At 42.1% G+C, this 19,410-nt stretch overlaps 1 protein-coding gene across 2 annotated transcripts in view; it reads right to left on the bottom strand.

Annotated features, from left to right (window-relative positions):
• ATP2C1 (ATPase secretory pathway Ca2+ transporting 1) overlaps positions 1 to 19,410 on the bottom strand; it is a 96,839-nt gene that overhangs the window by 33,171 nt on the left and 44,258 nt on the right. For both annotated transcript variants that reach the window (XM_038759936.1, XM_038759935.1), the window contains 9 exons: positions 16,719 to 16,874; positions 15,995 to 16,063; positions 14,036 to 14,111; positions 12,911 to 12,977; positions 7,229 to 7,353; positions 5,975 to 6,072; positions 3,348 to 3,443; positions 3,175 to 3,264; positions 1,551 to 1,655 (listed from right to left, as the gene is read on the bottom strand). In XM_038759936.1, coding sequence (XP_038615864.1) covers positions 1,551 to 1,655; positions 3,175 to 3,264; positions 3,348 to 3,443; positions 5,975 to 6,072; positions 7,229 to 7,353; positions 12,911 to 12,977; positions 14,036 to 14,111; positions 15,995 to 16,063; positions 16,719 to 16,874 — 882 coding nt within the window. The remainder of the gene's footprint in view (positions 1 to 1,550; positions 1,656 to 3,174; positions 3,265 to 3,347; positions 3,444 to 5,974; positions 6,073 to 7,228; positions 7,354 to 12,910; positions 12,978 to 14,035; positions 14,112 to 15,994; positions 16,064 to 16,718; positions 16,875 to 19,410) is intronic.

Raw genomic sequence — 19,410 nt, 5'->3', positions numbered from 1 at the left:
CAACAGAATTAGCAGACACATTCCCTGCTCCTAATGAGCTCACAGTCTGTGGGGGGGAGGCAGACATTAATATGAAAAATTTACAATAAAGAATTTAAAGATATGTAAGTCAGGGCTGTGGGATTGGGGCAAGTATCAAATGTCCGAAGGTCACAGATCCAAGCGAATAGACGGCACAGAAGGAACAGGTAGCTGGGGAAAAGGGAACTTAATCAGGGAAGGCCTCAAGGAGCAACAAATAGCTGCTCACTTCCCTTTAGACCCTCACAAACACATGACAAAGGTGCAGTATGGGAGCAGGGGTGCCAACTTTTCATTTCAGAGAAGCAGCATGGCTCAGTGGAAAGAGCCCGGGCTTTGGAGTCAGAGGTCACGGGTTCAAATCCTGGCTCCGCCACTCGTCAGCTGTGTGACTTTGGGCAAGTCACTTAGTTCTCTGTGCCTCAGTTCCCTCATCTGTAAAATGGGGATGAAGATTGTGAGTCCCACATGGGACAACCTGATCACCTTGTTTCCCCCCAGTGCTTAGAACAGTGCTTTGCACATAGTAAGCGCTTAACACCACCACTATTATTATTATTATTTGGGCAGGGAACTGGTCTACCAACTCCGTTGTACTGAACTCTCCCAAGAGCTTAGTACAATGCTGTGCACATAACGAACGCTCAATTATGATTGAATAACCATGGGGGCAAGAGTGGGGTGCATCTCCCAGGGGTGCAGGGAAGGGCTCAAGGGACACACACTGTCCCTTCTGCTTCTAGACTGTGAGCCCGCTGTTGGGTAGCGACCGTCTCTATATGTTGCCAACTTGTACTTCCCAAGCGCTTAGTACAGTGCTCTGCACACAATAAGCGCTCAATAAATACGATTGAATGAATGAATGAACATACGATGGTCAGGATTTGGCAAAGAGCCTGTTCACTCCTTGAAGTTGGGGCCAAGAAGAGCCCTGAACTTCCTTCTCTGCTGAGGCTGGGAATGGAAGACAGCCATGGCTCAGAGATGTAACATGGCTCCACCTTCCAGCTGGGTTCTTTCTAATTAAGAAGGGTGGGACAAGCAGTCCAAAAAAGCTGTGAGGACAGAGCTAATAGCCACTCCTCCATAGTCTCAATCTTGGGGGGAGCAGCGACTCTCACTGATCCCCTGCCGCCCCCCCAGCCCCATCCCCAGAGCTGTAACTCCTATTTGGGAGATATATTAGAAGAGGCCTCAGACCAGCCACAATCTCTGTAATCTAATATCGAATGTTAGCTCTAATCTTACAATGTGAGCAGGTGGTAAGTCTGTGGAGAGAAGCAGCAGGAAGGAAGGGAGAGGGAGAAGCATATTGCAGGACTTCCATAGAAATGTGTAGGTGAGTGTGCGCGCAGGGGGCGGGAGGGAAGGAGAACCTGATTCATTAAAAGTTACTCATTATCAACAGGCTTAAATATGCTGTTTAGCATTAAAGCTGGAAACCAGGAGGAGACGCTAGAAGATGATCTGACCCACAAAATGGAAAAATACTCTACTCCAGACACAAGAGTTTGTAAAAGAAAGTTTACCTGTTGTGTTCTATGTACGCACTTCACAGCCATCCATTTTTGCTCTGAGCTAAAGGGATATTCTGCTTTTCTTATATAATCCTGCTGAATTCCATCGAGACCCATCTATGTACGATACAACAGGAATGAGGGTTAAATCTCATTAAGATGCTCCCCCCAATTAAGAGACCGATTACAAACCCCCAATTAAAATGCCAACTTCAACATGCTTGTCTTAAAAGTAGTTATTAAGAATAATAATTTAAGGGCATGAAACACATGCTTGGTATTTCTCTCAAACCCTTGGAATTGGTAAAAAAAATTGGTGACAGTCCTTGAAAAACAACATTTCCAACATCTGAACTTTGTTCCTTTGGAAGAATCATTCAATACAGTAACTTACTATTGATGGCCCATATAAAATACTCCCTTAAAACCACTTAGTAATAAAGGAAACCTTTTTTAAACAAATTGTCCACACTCCCTTTCCTCCACACTTCAAATCTACAAAACCACTTTTCACCCCAACCGCAAAGCTATCCAAGAAAGACAACTTGTCCAAGAGGCATTTCTCCAATCCCCACATCCAAGAACCACCACTGATATATTGGTGCTTTTTTTTGATACGTTATTACTACCTAGTAGCATGTTTTCCTTTTTGTTTTCACTGAAGGCACACTGTGTACACACGTCTCCTCCACTCGACTGCAGGCTCCTCAAGAGCCGTGCTCCCAATGCTTTTAATGCAGTGGTCTGGCACTCCATAGGTGCTCAATAAATACTGAGCCTTATAAACTTAGTTCAACTTAAAGCCACAAATTACAGGTTGGTCAATCACGTGGACAAATGAACATCAGACTGGGTGATGGGTAATGGAAAGGGAGACGGGGAGAACGTCTTTTCAGGTGCAGGTGCCCTGGAAAAGAGCCATGCCTAAAGTTTGGAGCCTTTCCTGAAACTCTGCTCTTCGTAACAGTCGTCTGGTCTAAGAAGCGCATGATCTTGGCACCAACACTTCTCAGTTTTATAAGAGTCACTCAGTGCAGCTGAGCTCAGCTGTTTTTTTGATGTTTAACTCAAAAGCACATCTCATATCTCCCAATCTGATCTAGAAATCAGGGAAAGGAAAGTAAGAGAACTTACTGGGGGTAGACAACACAGCTTTAAAATATTTCCCATTGAAGGAAAGTAAGAGCACTTAGTGGGGGTGGACACCACAGCTTTAAAATATTTCCCATTGCTGTCCTAACAGTGCCTATAATATTTCCACAAAGCTACCATCAGAAATTTTCCAGTTTGCATAATCAACTAACCTAATAATTAATCATTATTTTTTGTTAAGTGCTTACTAGGTGTCAAGCACTGTTCTAAGCACTTGGGTAGACATAAGTTAATCCGGTTGGATACAGTCCCTGTTTCCTATGGGGCTTATAGTCTACGTGACAGTCTAAAGCAAGAGATTATACTGTGAATTAAATATATTCACAGTACAGCCTCAGGAAGAATAAGCACTAGTTGCTACACTTTGCTGTTGAAGCAGATCAACTCTGATCAAAAGATGGCGAGAATCCTCCAGTAAATGTGTAAATGGCACTATAGAAGTCACTCGACAAGACAATGAAGAGGAATTAAATACAGTACATACCTTCATAGCAAGAGCAATTAGGGCTCCTTCTGTTGGCTTCCCCATTAATGTGCTGTTTCTAATTACAGCATCATTGCACACGCAGCCCGCCTGAGAGAAATACACAAACAGTGAAACCATTACTGTACCCGAAATTTCTTTCAAGTCCCTTTCTTTTACCTCTGAGCACTTACCTCAACAATTCTACTAACAGCTGGGTTGTAGAAACCATGAACAACATCTCCGTCAACAGTCACTTCCCCAAACTGATTGTAGCCTACTCCAGTAACCTAAAAGAGTACAAACCGACATCAAAATGACTGACCTGAAAAATACTCATGAGATGCAAGACAACAAGAACGAGTATGAACTCATTCTATAATAGAAACAAGAATGTTTTGGGGCATTCTTAAAAAAGCGTCAGGGTTGAGGGATCGGAGAGAGAGGGATTTCCCAAAGAAAAGAATTATGTTCCTGGTGTGAATTAAAATTTTCCTCCCCAAACGCTGTCCTTCACAACACTTTAGACAGCAATCAATCAATCGTATTTATTGAGCGTTTACTGTGTGCAGAGCACTGTACTAAGCGCTTGGGAAGTACAAGTTGGGAACATATAGAGACAGTCCCTACCCAACAGTGGGCTCACAGTCTAAAAACACCACATCCTTCCTGTCTCACAAGCCCGTAACCTGGGCGTTATCCTTGATCCTTCTCTCTCATTCAACCCATCACTAAATCCTGTCGGTTTGACCTTCACAAGATCGCTAAAATCTGCCCTTTCCTTTCCAACCAAACTGTTACCACGTCAATCCAAGGATTTATCCTATGCCACCTTGATTACAGTATAAGCCTCCTTGCTGCCCTCCATTCCTCCTGTCTCTCCCCACTGCAGTCCATACTTTGTTTTGATGCCCAAATCATTTTTCTACAAAATGTTCAGGCCATGTTTCCCCAGAACTTCCACTGGTTGCCCATCTTCCTCTGCACTTAACTCTTTACCACAGGCTTTAAAGCACTCAATCACTTTGCCCCCTCCTATCTCACCTCATTACTCTCCTACTACAACACAGCCCACAAACTTCACTCCTCTAATGCTATTCTTCTCACTGCACCTGGATCTTGTCTATCTTGACACCGACCTCTAGGCCCCATCCTGACTCTGGACTGGAATGCCTTCCCTCTTCATATCCAAACACCAAAGTGGAGAGCCTGCGCCGGCTCGCCAGGACCTGCACCGACCCCAAGGATGGCATGTCGAAGGCGACTGGGCAGTGGAGCTGAGCCGGGCTGTGGATGATGCTGGCAAGTCCCGCTGGGTGGGCTGGTCTGAGTGGCCCCCAGGGGTCCCAGCCCTGGGTTGGCTTGGGGCAGTGCCAAAGTTGGGGTACACCACACTAGGTGCCCAGTATCATGCTCTGTATGCATTAGACAGCCCTTGGGACACGGGCTGCCAACTTGTACTTATAATATATTTATACTTCTACTTATGTTGCCAACTTGTACTTCCCAAGCACTTAGTACAGCGCTCTGCACACAGTAAGCGCTCAATAAATACGACAATGAATGAATGACTATCCAATTGACAATTACTCTCCCCATCCTTCAAGCCTTACTGAAGGCACAGATTATCCAAGAGACCTTCTCTAATTCCTCTTTTCCTTCTCTTCCACTCCCTTCTGCGTCACTCCCTTCCCAGCCCCCACATCACTTATGTACGTACCTGTAGTCTTATTTGTTTATATTAATTTCTGTTTCCCCCTCTAGACAATAAGCTCGATGTGGGCAGGGAATACATCTGTTACATTGTACTCTCCCAAGTGCTTTGTACAGTGCTTTGCATGCAGTAAGCGCTCAATAAATACAACTGACTGCCCTGATAAATATCGTCCGCGACCCCATCTCTAATGCTTATTTGCCCAATAAGAATAAGGGAAATATGAATTTTTTTTTTTTTACTAAAGAACTACATCTATCAATGGTCACCTAAACTATACACACGTACCTCCTTAAGATACTTGGGAACCGTTTAGCCTTCTGGAATGACAATGTGACTACCTAATATGTCTTCAAATAAAAGTTAACACAACAGGCTAAACAGAAACTGAACTAACCCAGTATACTTTTGTATACAAAGTCTCACTTTCTTCTAGCCTCTAATTTCTCCAAGGCTAAATAAATTATGGCGATCACCGCATAAAAAATGGCATCTTGAGCATCTCTTCTGAATAAAATAGATAACTGTCAGAAAAAAATAAAAAGGATAAAAGGGTGTGTTGTGTGTCTATGACAAAAACTGTGAAAAGAAAAAACAAGAATTCTGGAGTTTTACATTTATTAAGTTAAAACCAGCCATTCATGTAATCTTATGAATACCATCAGCATCAATTAGGCATCAACAATAATAGCAAGGATTCTTTCCTTAAAGGCAGGAAAAGTCTTGCTTATTAATTTGCTACAGTAAGAATAAATTTCAGGAACAATCAAAGGCAAGTGCTGGAAATGTGTTTAATGCTCAATTCCAACATTTATTTTGTGGCGACTAGATTTCCAATACTTACAGTCACCACACATGGTACTAATTGCCATTCTAACTGACAGTCATGCAAAACCAAAAATGGGCTTGGAAAGTACTCTACCAGAGGTGTGTTCTCCAATTATAAACTACAAACACAAGTATGGAGAAAGCCTGCAGGACTGCTTGACTAGCCTACATTACAATTCACCCATCTCTATTCCAATTTGCTCAAGTTAAAACAGGGGAATATACTTTAACTACAATTTAAACACAAACACACACAAACACAAAATTTCTGCAGAGTACCTCAGCACGAAGTCCATCCGATGTAAAGATGTGAGTAACAGTCATCTCATTTTTGGTCAAAGTACCAGTTTTATCAGAGCAAATTACATTGCAGCAACCTAAAAAAATCAATTAAGAGATCATCAAAAAGAGAAAACGAGGGATGTACTGGAGAAGGCCCATGATAAGAACAAATAAAAGAATTTGGAAGCCTGCCTACTTCTCAAAGCTCTAGATCTATAAAACACACAAGTACTTTTGACAATTACCCAAGGTTTCACTCAGTTTTACGTTCACAATGTTTGCTTTATTTTCTGGATACATTTACACACTCCAAAGCTCAATGATCAATAGCTTTTTATCTTCATTGTGATACAAAAATTGTTCTTCAGAGCAGTTCTGTGAAGTTTACTGTGAGACCTTCCTTGGAGGCCACTCAATAAAACACTGAATTTAAATCCATATAGAAGTGCTTCAAACATTGCACTTGAGTGTAAGCCATGGAACTGTATTCTTCAAGTGTGTGTCCAATTTTTCCATGATACTTTAAAAGGGATTCAGAGAACCAAGAGAGGGCTCAGTTCTGCCTGAAAAATTTCCTATAATTAGCAAGCAAGAACAATAAATATGGAAATCCACTCCCATTTTTACTCCAAGTTTGTTGCCACTCATGGCGAAGGAAGCACAGGTCCCCATTCACAAGGCACCTTTGTCAAGGATCTAAATCAGATACCAGGGAATATTACATTATCTCCATCCCTAAAGATCTTTAAGAAAAGAATAAATCACCCAGCTTTAATTGACCTGTCTGAAAGCAAGGGGCTGGACCAGCTGAGTTTTTGCTATCCCTTCCAGTTCTGTTTAAAATAAAGGTAGGATTTACCCGGATATTGATGCATCTTGCTATAATTCAAATGGAATCTATGTGTTAACCACATTTATAATTATATATTTATAAGAATTTAGAAGCAGAATTCAGAGCAACTCTACCTTGGACCTATTACACAAATCAAATGCTGTTTGACATTACTTTCAATTTAAGATTCATCCAGGGTACCAGACCTCTATATGCCTTGGGAACAATATCTCAACTGCTTCTCTTGCTCATCCATAGAATCAAAAAGTTGGTTATGAACTTGACTGCTTAGCTTATTTTTTTAAAGTGTATTTATTATGGTAGAGGACAATAAGCCATCGGTTGCTAAATCCAAGGGGGTTTATTAATGACCTTTTTAATCATCCTCAAAGTCAACAATCTCTCTGACATGGTCTTACCTAGAGTTTCAACAATAGGCAGTTTTTTCACAATAGCCCTTTTCTTTACCATTCTCATCACACCAAGTGCCAGAGTCACTGTTACCACAATTGGAAGCCCTTCAGGAATTGCAGCTACAGCCAAACTGTAACAAACATTATAATTAAAAATATATTTAATAGCAATCCAGCAATTTTCTAAACAATCACACAATACTTCAACTGGAAGGTAATAAAATGCCGGATTGATGCTGTCTCTCTTGCCACAAGATATACTACTCTCCTTACTACCTCACTCAGACCTGCTGAACAAATGCAGTCTTAATCCTGGCCTGAAATTCAACCTAATTATACATTTTTAAATTATGTTGTTTATGAAACACTACACGCCCAAGGACTGAGCTAGGTGTTACATAACTGAGATAAGCTGTTCACACAGTACCTACTCAACATAAGCCTCACAAGCTAAGAGTGGCAAGAGTGGGTATCATACCCCCATTTTATAGACGAGAAAACTGAGGGACAGAGCAGTGATGAGACTAGAAAAGGTCACAGCAGGTCAGCAACATGGTTGGGGCTAGACTACAAGATGTTAGACTAGAAGCTCCTTGAGGACAGGGATCGTGTCTGCCAACTGCATTGTACACCCCCTAGCCTTTAAGGCAGTAGTCTGCAAACAGGGAGCGCTCAGTAAGTACCACTGATTGAATATCTATAACCCAGGTCTCCCAGCTCGATGCTCTTCCATTAGACCATGCTCCTTTTAGGCTATCATCTTCATCATTTGTTGAGCACTGTGTACAGTGCACTGTCCTAAGCACTTGGGAGAGTGCAATAAAACAGTTTTGGTTTTATTATTGTTATAATTATGGTATTTGTTAAGTGCTTATAAGTGCCAAGATAAGCAAATCAGATTGGACACAGTTCCTGTCCCATCTGGGGCTCACAGCTTCAATTCCGATTTTACAGATGAGAAATCTCTTGCCCCTTCCCTCCTCCCCACCTTAATTTCCATCTTCAACTGCTCACTCTCCACCGGTTCCTTCCCCTCTGCCTTCAAACATGCCCACGTCTCCCCCATCCTAAAAAAAGCCTCTCTTGACCCCACCTCCCCTTCTAGTTAATAGCCCTATCTCCCTCCTACCCTTCCTTTCCAAACTCCTAGAACGAGTCATCTACACCCACTGCCTCGAATTCCTCAATGCCAACTCTCTCCTCGACCCCCCTCCAATCTGGCTTCCATCCCCTGCACTCCACCGAAACTGCCCTCTCAAAGGTCACTGATGACCTCCTTCTTGCCAAATCCAACAGCTCCTATTCTATCCTAATCCTCCTGGACCTCTCAGCTGCCTTCGACACTGTGGACCACCCCCTTCTCCTCAATACGCTATCCAACCTTGGCTTCACAGACTCTGTCCTCTCCTGGTTCTCCTCTTATCTCTCCAGCCGTTCATTCTCAGTCTCCTTTGCGGGCTCCTCCTCCCCCTCCCATCCCCTTGCCGTAGGGGTTCCTCAAGGGTCAGTTCTTGGTCCTCTTCTGTTCTCTATCTACACTCCCTCCCCTCGGTGAACTCATTCGCTCCCACGGCTTCAACTATCATCTCTACACTGAAGACACCCAAATCTACATCTCTGCCCCTGCTCTCTCCCTCCCTCCCTCCAGGCTGAGGTCTCCTCCTGCCTTCAGGACACCTCCATCTATATGTCTGCCCGCCCTCTAAAACTCAATATGCCCAAGACTGAACTCCTTATCTTCCCTCCCAAACCCTGCCCTCTCCCTGACTTTCCCATCACTGTAGATGGCACTACCATCCTTCCCATCTCACAAGCCCGCAACCTTGGTGTTATCCTCGACTCTGCTCTCTCCTTCACCCCTCACATCCAATCCGTCACCAAAACCTGCCAGTCTCACCTCCACAACACCGCCAAGATCCGCCCTTTCCTCTCCATCCAAACTGCTACCTTGCTAGTTCAATCTCTCATCCTATCCCGACTGGATTACTGCATCAGCCTCCTCTCTGATCTCCCATCCTCCTGTCTCTCTCCACTTCAGTCTATACTTCACTCTGCTGCCCGGATCACCTCTGAAAAATGCTCTGGGCATGTTACTCCCCTACTCAAAAATCTCCAGTGGCTGCCTGTCAACCTATGCATCAAGCAAAAACTCCTCACCCTCAGCTGCAAGGCTCTCCATCACCTTGCCCCCTCCTACCTCACCTTATTTCTCTCTTCCTTCAGCCCAGCCCGCACCCTCCGCTCCTCTGCCTCCACTAACCTTCTCACAGGGCCTCGTTCTCGCCTGTCCCGCCGTCGACCCCCGGCCCACGGCTTCCCCTGGCCTGGAATGCCCTCCCTCCACACATCAGCCAAGCTAGCTCTCTTCCTCCCTTCAGAGCCCTACTGAGAGCTCACCTCCACCAGAAGGCCTTCCCAGACAGAGCCCCTTTTTTCCTCTCCTCCTCCCCATCCCCTCCGCCCTACCTCCTTCCCCTCCCCACGGCACTTGTATATATATTTGTACAGATGTATTACTCTATTTTAATTGTACATATTTACTATTCCATTTTTGTTAATGATGTGCATATAGCTTTAATTCTATTTGTTCTGACGATTTTGACACCAGCCTACATGTTGTGTTTTGTTGTCTGTCTCCCCCTTCTAGACTGTGAGCCCATTGTTGGGTAGGGACCGTCTCTATATGTTGCCGACTTGTACTTCCCAAGTGCTTAGTACAGTGCTCTGCACACAGTAAATGCTCAACAAATACGATTGAATGAATGAATAACTGAGGCCCAGAGAAGTGAAGTGATTTGCCCAAGGTCACGCAGCAGACAAGTGGGACAGCCGGGATTAGAGCCACCATTTTATGACTCCCAAGCCCTTGCTCTATCCGCTATGCTATGACGCTTCTCAGAATGCTATTTGTTAAGCACTTACTATGTGCCAGGCACTGTTCTAAGCACTGGGGGAGATACAAGTGAATCAGGTTGGACACAGGCACTGCCCCACACAGGGCTCACATTCTTAATATCCATTTTCCAGATGAGGGAACTGAGGCCCAGAGAAGTGAAGCGACTTGCCCAGAGTCACCCGGAAGATATATGGTGGAGCCGGGATTAGAACCCAGCACCTTCTGACTCCCAGACTCGTGTTCTATCCACTACCTGGTGCTGCCTCCGGTAGACATGATCCCTGCTACCGCAAGCTTACCATCTAAAGGAGGAGATAGATATTAACATAAAAAATGTATATTATATAATTTCAAGGTAAGCACAAGTGTTGTGGGATTGACAGTGGGGAAAATTTCAAAATCAATCAATCAATCGTATTTATTGAGCACTTACTGTGTGCAGAGCACTGTACTAAGCGCTTGAGAAGTACAAGATGGCAACATATAGAGACAGTCCCTACCCAACAGTGGGCTCACAGTCTAAAAGGGGGAGACAGAGAACAAAACCAAACATACTAACAAAATAAAATAGAATAGATATGTACAAGTAAAATAAATCAATAGAGTAATAAATATGTACAGACACAGGGTCAAAAGACCCAAGGGTCACAAATCCAAGTGCATAGATGCAGAAGGGAGGGAGAGTCAGGGAAAAAGGAGGGCTTGGGAAAGGACTTTGGGAGGAGATATGATCTTAGTAAGGCTTTGAAGGTGGGGACACTGGTGGTCTCGCAAATGCATGAAAGGGAAGAGAATTCCAGGCTAGGGGAGGATGTCAGGAAGGAGGCAGGGGCAAGATAGACGATACTGGGGCACAACAACAACAACAAAAACAGTAATGAAGACGAAAATTGTGGTGCTTAAGCTGTTACTATGTGCCAGGCACTGTACTAAGCGCTGGGGTAGATACATCCATACTGGGTTGGACACACTCTTTGTCCCACATGGAGCTCAGAGTCTTAATCCCCACTGTACAGATGGATCCCAGAGAAGTTAAGAGACTTGCCCAAGGTCACAGAGCAGACAGGTGGAGGAGCTAGGATTAGAACCCAGGTCCTTCTGACTGTCAGGCCTGTGCTCTCTCCACTAAGCCATGCTGCTTCTGTCGGTGAGTAAGCCGGCACTAGAAGAATGAAGGTGTGCGAGCTGGCCTGTAACAGATAATCAGTAAGGTAAGGTAGGAGGGAGCAAGCTGACTCAGTGCTTTAAATAATAATAATTATGGGATTTGTTAAGCTCTTACTACGTGCCAAGCAGTAAAGCCAATGGTAAGGAGTTTCTGTTTAATGAAGACGTGGATGGACAACCACTGAAGGTTTTTGCAGAGTGGAGAGAAATGGACTGAGCTTTTTTTCTTAAATGAGAAAGTAAAAAAAGTGATCTAGGCAGCAGAGTGAAGTATGTACTGGAGTGGAGAGAGACAGAAGGAAGACACAGTAGACAAGGCGGGAGGGGATGAATGCATGGATCAACATGGTAGCAGTTTCGTTGGAGAGGAAAGGGTGGATTTTAGCCATGTTGTGAAGGTCAAGCTAACAAGGTTTGGTAACTGATTTGAAAATGTGGTTTGAATGAGAGAGAGGAGTCGAGGACAACTTCTAGGTTATGGGCTTGTGAGACAAGATAGAGGTATTGTCTACAGTTATGGGAAAGATGAAGCAGCGTGGCTCAGTGGAAAGAGCACGGGCTTGGGAGTAAGAGGTCATGGGTTCTAATCCCGGCTCCGCCGCTTGTCAGCTGTGTGACTTTGGGCAAGTTACTTAACTTCTCTGTGCCTCAGTTACTTCATCTGTAAAATAGGGATGAAGACTGTGAGCCCCACATGGGACAACCTGATCACCTTGTGTCCACCCCAGAGCTTAGAACAGTGCTTTGCACATAGTAAACACTTAACAAATGTCATTATTATTATTATTAAAGATGGGGGAGGACAGGGTTTGGGTGGGAAGATAAGGAGATCGGTTTTGACTTCTAGAATGTAAGCTCACTGTGGGCAGGGAATGTGTTTACTGTTATAGTGTACTCTCCCAAGTGCTTAGTACAGTGCTCTGTACACAGTAAGCAAGCAATAAATATGATTGACTTCATGCACTGAACATAATTGACTGACTGACGTGTTTAGTCTGTGGGACATCTAGGTAGAGATGTCCTGAAAGCAGGAGGAAACGTGAGACTGCAGAGAAGGAGCGAGGTCAGGAGAAGGGCCCGGGGTTGGGGCGGGGGTAACCTATTAGACTGAAGATTGTAAATTCAAATCTGGAATTATGGGGGAGGGTCCTCATATAATCAAGCAACAGAAGCTGCACATTAAGAACTATTCAAAATGCTCAGCTCTAGAAAAGTAGTTCTTATGACTATGGAGTGTGGCACAGAGTTAAGCCCTTATATAATCAATCAAATTTTTGAGCACTTACTGTGTGCAGAGCACTCTACTATGTACTTGGGAAGTGTCCGTCTACAACAGAGTCGGTAGACACTTTTCCTGCCTATAAGGAGCATGTAGTCTAGAGGGATAAATACCACAATTACCAACACTACTAGGAGAACTTAAAATAAGGCTTTTGTGATGTATTATTTCTACACCGTATACCCATTCTTAGACTAAATAGGAGTCAGGGCAGAGGTCTGTCTTCCTGAGAACCCCACAATGGACCTAAAATTCTGCTTGTCACAAAGAAATGTTCCTTTCTCACAAGACCAAAAATCAATACTTCAATATGGAGACAAACATTTCTCTATTTTAAAGGCCTCACCTTACACCGATCGTAAACATATCCAAGATATGCTTTCCTTGTAGCCAGCCAACCAGCATAATTATCCCTGAAACAGAATCAAATCAGTAACAACAATGGTACTTGTTAAGTGCTTACTCTAAGCCATGCACTGTTCTAAGTGCTGGGATAGATACAAGTAATTCAGGTTGGGCACAGTCCCTGTCCCACACTGGGCTCACATTTGTCCCAATTTTACAGGCACAGAAAAGTTAAGTAAATTGCCCAAAGTCACACAGCAGACATATGGCAGAGCCTGGATTAGAACCCAGGTCCTTCTGATTCCTACGCCCATGCTCTATCTACTAAGCCACACTGCAACAAACCTGCGGAGGGAACGTAAGGAAGACTAAAGATAAATCATATTAAAATGCAGTTGTAGTAGCATTAATTGAGCACTTAAATTGTGCAACACACTGGACTATAAAATCTGTACTGCATCCAAATTGCCTTTTTAATGACTACCAAAGCTCGGGACTATTTCAGAAGAGTCATGGTGTTCCCTTTAGAGGCATTAAAATGCAGGATGTGATGGCTTGCCATTTCACTTATCTGAAGAAGCTGAAACCATCGAGCTACATTTTATGAGTTCAACCCTTATTTCAAATTAAAATCATATACTTTAACATCATCCTGTTTCCCCCTTTCTCTCTCACTTCAAGCCTGACTAGAGGGTGATACTTGCCAATTATATATGAAACCTGATTAGCACTGCCAGGGATTGATTTTTAAATGGCTACTTTGATGACATTATAGAAGTTTGTAATACCTAGTGGCAGCAAGGAGAATTTTGTTGAGGTTGAGCACTCAACACCTAAAAAGTAACTAGTTTAAAAAAAACCACCCACAATTTGGAGGGAGGCCACAAACCAACTAATAAAAAAGTTCATACAGTTTCTTGATCCGAATCTGACAGCGTCAGGCCGTAAATATTTTAAATGGGAACAAGTCATGAAGAAAAAGAGTGGAAAAAAAGATTCACATACATTTTAAGGCCTCATGTGAAGTTGCCACTTTCAGGCAGGTCATCAATCAATTCAACAATGCCTGCCATTGTGTCACCAAAACAGAAATGCTTAGGTAGCAGTTCAGACACTCTCCTCTTACCTATTATTCCAAAAGAGTAAAAGGAAAGCTGTTTTCCTAAAAGATCCATGCTCTTCTGCAAAGGTGTCTTTGGAGCCTTTGTGAAATGGAAGAATAGAGGGAGCGCCATGATTAAATTGCTCAAATAATCCTTTAACCCAGGTACTTACTTTTTAAAAAAAAATTCATAACATCTCTGTGTGGTCCCTTGTGCTTAGTATGTGGAAGGTTGAATTTGGGCCAAGTTATATCACTAGTCCCTATACCCAAAGTAAACCACTGTGTTCCAGGGTCCAATAAAATTCCCATAATACTCAGGCACTCAAAAAACATTTACCAGTTGAAAACCTAAAATTAGCTTGATGGTCCAAGAGGTACTGAAAATGTTATTGGTAAAGTAATAACAGCATTAACTAAAAAACACACGAACGCATTTACAGAACTCAAGTATGAAAATATGCACAAAAATCAATGGCATTTATTGAGCGCAGATGAAATCAGAATAAGTGTGTGAAATTAGTGGCCCTGAAACTATAATTTTCACAGTGCAGTCACAGCAGAGATTAAAGAATTCTTAAAAAAAAAATTTAAATGGAGTGGGGGTTCCTTTCTTTTATTTTTTCTACTCCTAAGAAAAATTTTCCTAAATAAAAAATTGATAGAGAAGAGCCAAATGCTAATGTTTAGCCTAGTGTCTGATATACATCATCTTCGGTCAACTAAAGTGTACTGTTACAGATGCCTATGAAGAGAATTTCATTTCATTACTGGAATTGTTACTATTATGATAGTTCTTAGGCACCTAATATGTGCTAAATGCAAGAGTGGATACAAGGTTTATCTGTCAGATACAGTCCCTTTCCCACATGGGGCTCACATTTTCAGAGTTGAGGGAAGGCATTTATCTTATTCTCATTTTACAGACAAGGAAACTGAGGCTTCGAGAGGTCAAGAAACTTGCCCAGTGTCACACAGTAGGCCAGTGGCAGAGTTGGGACTGGAATTCTTCCCACTAGGCTGGGCTGCCTCCCAAAATGAAAGGAATACTGATGAAGTGATAACAAAGATTGATTTTGCATTGAAAACTAATAAAAGTCCTTTTGGTTAACACTAACAGCATGGCCTGCTGGCCAGGACATTGGACTTGATTAGAATTTGGTACCTAGCTCATCCTAATCTCAGCATTCTCTTACTAATTATGTCACAAAGTTTGTCAATTTAACCTTGTCAATTCAGCCATCATACTTACTGTCTGTCTAATGAAGAGGATGGAAATCATGCTAAATTCATTTTGAACAAAGCTTTCTGAAGTACTCCAAATACTTTAATTAAAAGTCTCTGAAGGGCAATATTGATAACACATATCAGAAAAATAATGCCTCTGTATACGGGAAATTGGGATTTTCATCTTTTGTAGCCCTTTCTTCCATTGCTGATTAATTTTCCCAAATCAAGAAGCAAATTTATGACAAAGTAATTTGCCAGAGATTAAGTTCTGGGTTCAATCAATTTTAACATCCTTTAACACTTAACCCACTAGAATACTGATGCTTTCAGATGATTTTTCTTCACAATCTTTGAATAGATAAGCTCAAAAATAAGCTCTAAACCATACTGAGTTAACTGTCATGAGAAAGAAAATGGCAATTTAATTCTTCAAGAGAAATACATGCACCTACAGGTTATCAGTCACAAAACTTCAAAAATGAACCTGTATAAAGATCAGACTCATATTTGAACATAAAGAATAGTGTTAATTCTGAATGACATATTCATTGTGGCCTTTCCAATTACAGTTTTCCTGATTACAGAGCCAGAGATAAAGGAGGGGAGTGACTAAGGTGACTAAGGCCACAAATAAAATAGTAATTTACATAAAAAGAGCACCTCCTACCAAAAATGCCTTGCTTCCTTTCAGTTAAGGATTTCACTTATGAAATCACGTCAATTTTAAATACTCTGGTAAATTCTGGTACTTACTTCTTCTGCTTGCATCATTTTAAAAACTTCTCCAAATTCCGAGTTCTCTCCTGTTCCAATAACAATGCCCTGGGGAAAAACACAACACAAAGAATGGATTCCGCTCTCCATTTCAATCCAACCCAACTCCTCCTCATCTAATTTTTCAGTACAAGCCATAAGACTAGGCCACAGTAGAAGTCAGGGCTACAGTACTGCAGTTTGCTTTATTAAACTATTCTAGAGAATTTTAAAAATTCTAGAGAACATTAGTTGTTAATCTGAAAACATCTGACACATTTTTAATTTTTAGCAGATTATAGATATTTAACAGATTAAAAAGTGTGCCAAATAATGAATTAAAATAGATCTAGCAAAACAAATTATCTGACTGCTACTACAGCAAGAGACTGTCTCAGGCAGCATATACCATCACCGCAAAATGTCTACAATAGATAGTAAGCATTTTGCACGCTGAGCCACATATAAACGGGCTTCATTAAAAAGCATGGTTTTAAAAGGTGAGAACCAAAAAATAGAGCTTGGTTCAGTACATTAGAACTGTGTCAATTTCCCCATTAATTTGGCTGGGTGACCTCGGGTAAACCAGTTAAGCTTCTTCCCATCTCAGTTTCTCAAGATATTTCTTCAGAGTGATTAGTTTTCTTGATTTCTTTGGAAGGAAGGAGCTGATTCAAATTGCTGGATGAGGAAACTAACTGCTTTACCAGAAAAAAATGTTTACCTTTGCTTTCCCACATCTAACCAATGTTCCCATGAAAGCAATATTGCTTCTTGAAGTGAGATCTCCATTAGTCGCAGCTGGTTGAGGTGTTGTCAGTTTGGAGCAAGGAGTTGTCTCCCCTGTCAGACTGGATTCATCAATAGAAAGATCCACTGCCTTCAGGAGGAGCGGAGGGAGGGGAGAGAGAGAAAATTTACATCATGTTATATAGTTGATGCACTGCCCTGAGTATTTATGAAATCATCTAATGCTCTGAATACTGGATATCATCAAGCCTTCTTCAATTTGCCCTTTATCTTCAATATTATTGGATTGATAGGTTTTATATATTTTGAGCCAACGTTTAAGGCAAGAACTGACACCACTGATGTGGGCAGGGAATTTTGAAGATACTAAATTATGTCCAGAAGCTTATGATCTTTTATAGCACTGCAGAATAAGTGGGGAAAAACGGCAGCTCTGAAGGAACTTTCACAAGAATTTTAATGGACAGCAGGTTGTCTGAGTTTCACTACCACAATGAGGGAAGAAAAACAGATCAAAGACATTGATTCTCAATAGTCAATTGTACAAAACAAACAGCATGTTTTCTAGGCCCTGGTTTAACCTGGAATTGAGTGGTTCTAAGAAGAAGCAGATTAATGCTGAAGATTAGACAGGAAGATAATGGAGGAAATGTCTGTGACAAAGATGAGGGTCAAAGGTGGAATCCAATCTCTTAGAGAATCTGAAAAACAAATGCCTTGAGAGGTCTGTATAAATCTATTTCCATGTCGGTGGTAGTGCTACTAGAAACCCCAGTTGCAAAGCTCTTGCTTTTTTCTACCAAGAACATTAAAACAATTTCCATAACAATCTTAACTATATCAAACCTGCATTATCTTTCAAAGATCAGCTCTGATGAGGGAATTAAGAAAATTCCTTTTTGCAAACATTCAAAAACTGAAGAAATCCTAGTAGTTTCAGCAAGAGATGTGCAAATGACTTGGAAGACAGTGAAGTTAAGATGTGTTTTCTTCCATTTCTCTGGCAAAATACTACCCAGCAATGCTTTTCAGTAAACAGAAAATGTTAAGAGGAGAATGACTAGTATAGAGACTGACTGGAAAAATAAAAAAATGCGCCAAGGATAAAATCTTGGGTCTCAGGGATCTGGATCTCCCTAGTTATACTGTCATTCTGAGAATGATTTGATCTTTGATCACAATTTTTCCAAGAGAAAATAAATGATATTACTACTCCTAATACACCTGAAGATAATTAACGTTCTATATGAGATTTTGCCCATTAGATAAGCTCACTTCGGGCAGAAAAAAAATAATAATAATAGTATTTTTTAAGTACTTACTATGTGTCAGGCGCTGTATTAAGAAGCAGCGTGGCTCAGTGGAAAAAGCACGGGCTTTGGAGTCAGAGGTCATGGGTTCAAATCCCAGCTCCACCACATGTCTACTGTGTGACCTTGGGCAAGTCACTTAACTTCTCTGAGCCTCAGTTACCTCATCTGTAAAATGGGGATTACGACTGTGAGCCCCACGTGGGACAACCTGATCACCTTGTATCCCCCCCCAGCGCTTAGAACAGTGTTTTGCACATAGTAAGTGCTTAACAAATGCCACTATTATTATTATTATTATTATTTTTAAGTGTTGGGGTGGATACAAGCAAATCGGGCTGGACACAGTCCCTGTTCCATGTGGGGCTCACAGCCTCAATCTCCATTTTACAGAAGACATAACTGAGGGCCAGTGAAGTGACTTGCCCAAGGTCACACAGCAGACAAGTGGTGAAGCTGTCCTCTGATAAGCATTCGGTACAATTTGATGCATTCTGGAGGGGCTTGAGAAATACCAATCATTACTACTACTGCATCAAGCTATTGGGAGACAGTTGAGTGACGAGAGGGCATCAGGTTTCACACCAAATTCAAAGTTTAGAAAGCTATGAGGGTTCTAACTTTCTACGTGGTTGAGACACCTGGATTTACCAACGCTGGTACTTCCAGATTGCTTCACAAGGTCTCCAGCAAGGCCCTGGAAATGGCTCACCAGCACTGAGGCAATGCTCATCTTTGCTGGATGGAAATAAATGAAAAGACAGCAGGCTTCCCTAGCAGCCACTCAAATAGCCGATGCAAGCACAGAGGACAGAAAAGGTGATTTGAAGACACAGTAAGGTCCAATCTCCTACAATGTTATACAGCAGTCCTTGACTTTTTAAGCCCCATGTGGGACAGGAACAATAACTTGTTTGATTGTACTGCATCTACCCCAGTGCTTGGCACGTAGGAAGTACTTGAAAAATACCACAATTATTCCTTTTATTCCTGTTGGGAGATTATTGCAGCTGACAACCCTGTCTGAGACACATCAATCGGGAAAGGAGTTGCTCTCTTTGAGCAAGGCAGTCCCCAAAACAAAACAGCCCTGTGGGGGAAAGCACATCCGCTCGGCAAGGAACTATTTTACATGCTCGCAGTGCGGAACAGATTGTTAAACATGATCTTTTCAGCCACATCTGCACATACATACACGCTCTTATACATACGTTCACTGTCAGTAGCAGCAGCTGCAAAACTAAAGGAAAAGACAGATTCGTGTATACGATTGCAGGGAGCAGTCAGGTCTAGTGAAAAGAGAATGGGACTGAATCAGGAGACTTGAGGTTACAGAGTCTCTGTTCTTCCCTAGCC

Source organism: Tachyglossus aculeatus, chromosome 2, assembly GCF_015852505.1.
Source record: "Tachyglossus aculeatus isolate mTacAcu1 chromosome 2, mTacAcu1.pri, whole genome shotgun sequence".
NCBI lineage: Eukaryota > Metazoa > Chordata > Mammalia > Monotremata > Tachyglossidae > Tachyglossus > Tachyglossus aculeatus.
This window is presented reverse-complemented; position numbering and strand designations above follow the sequence as displayed.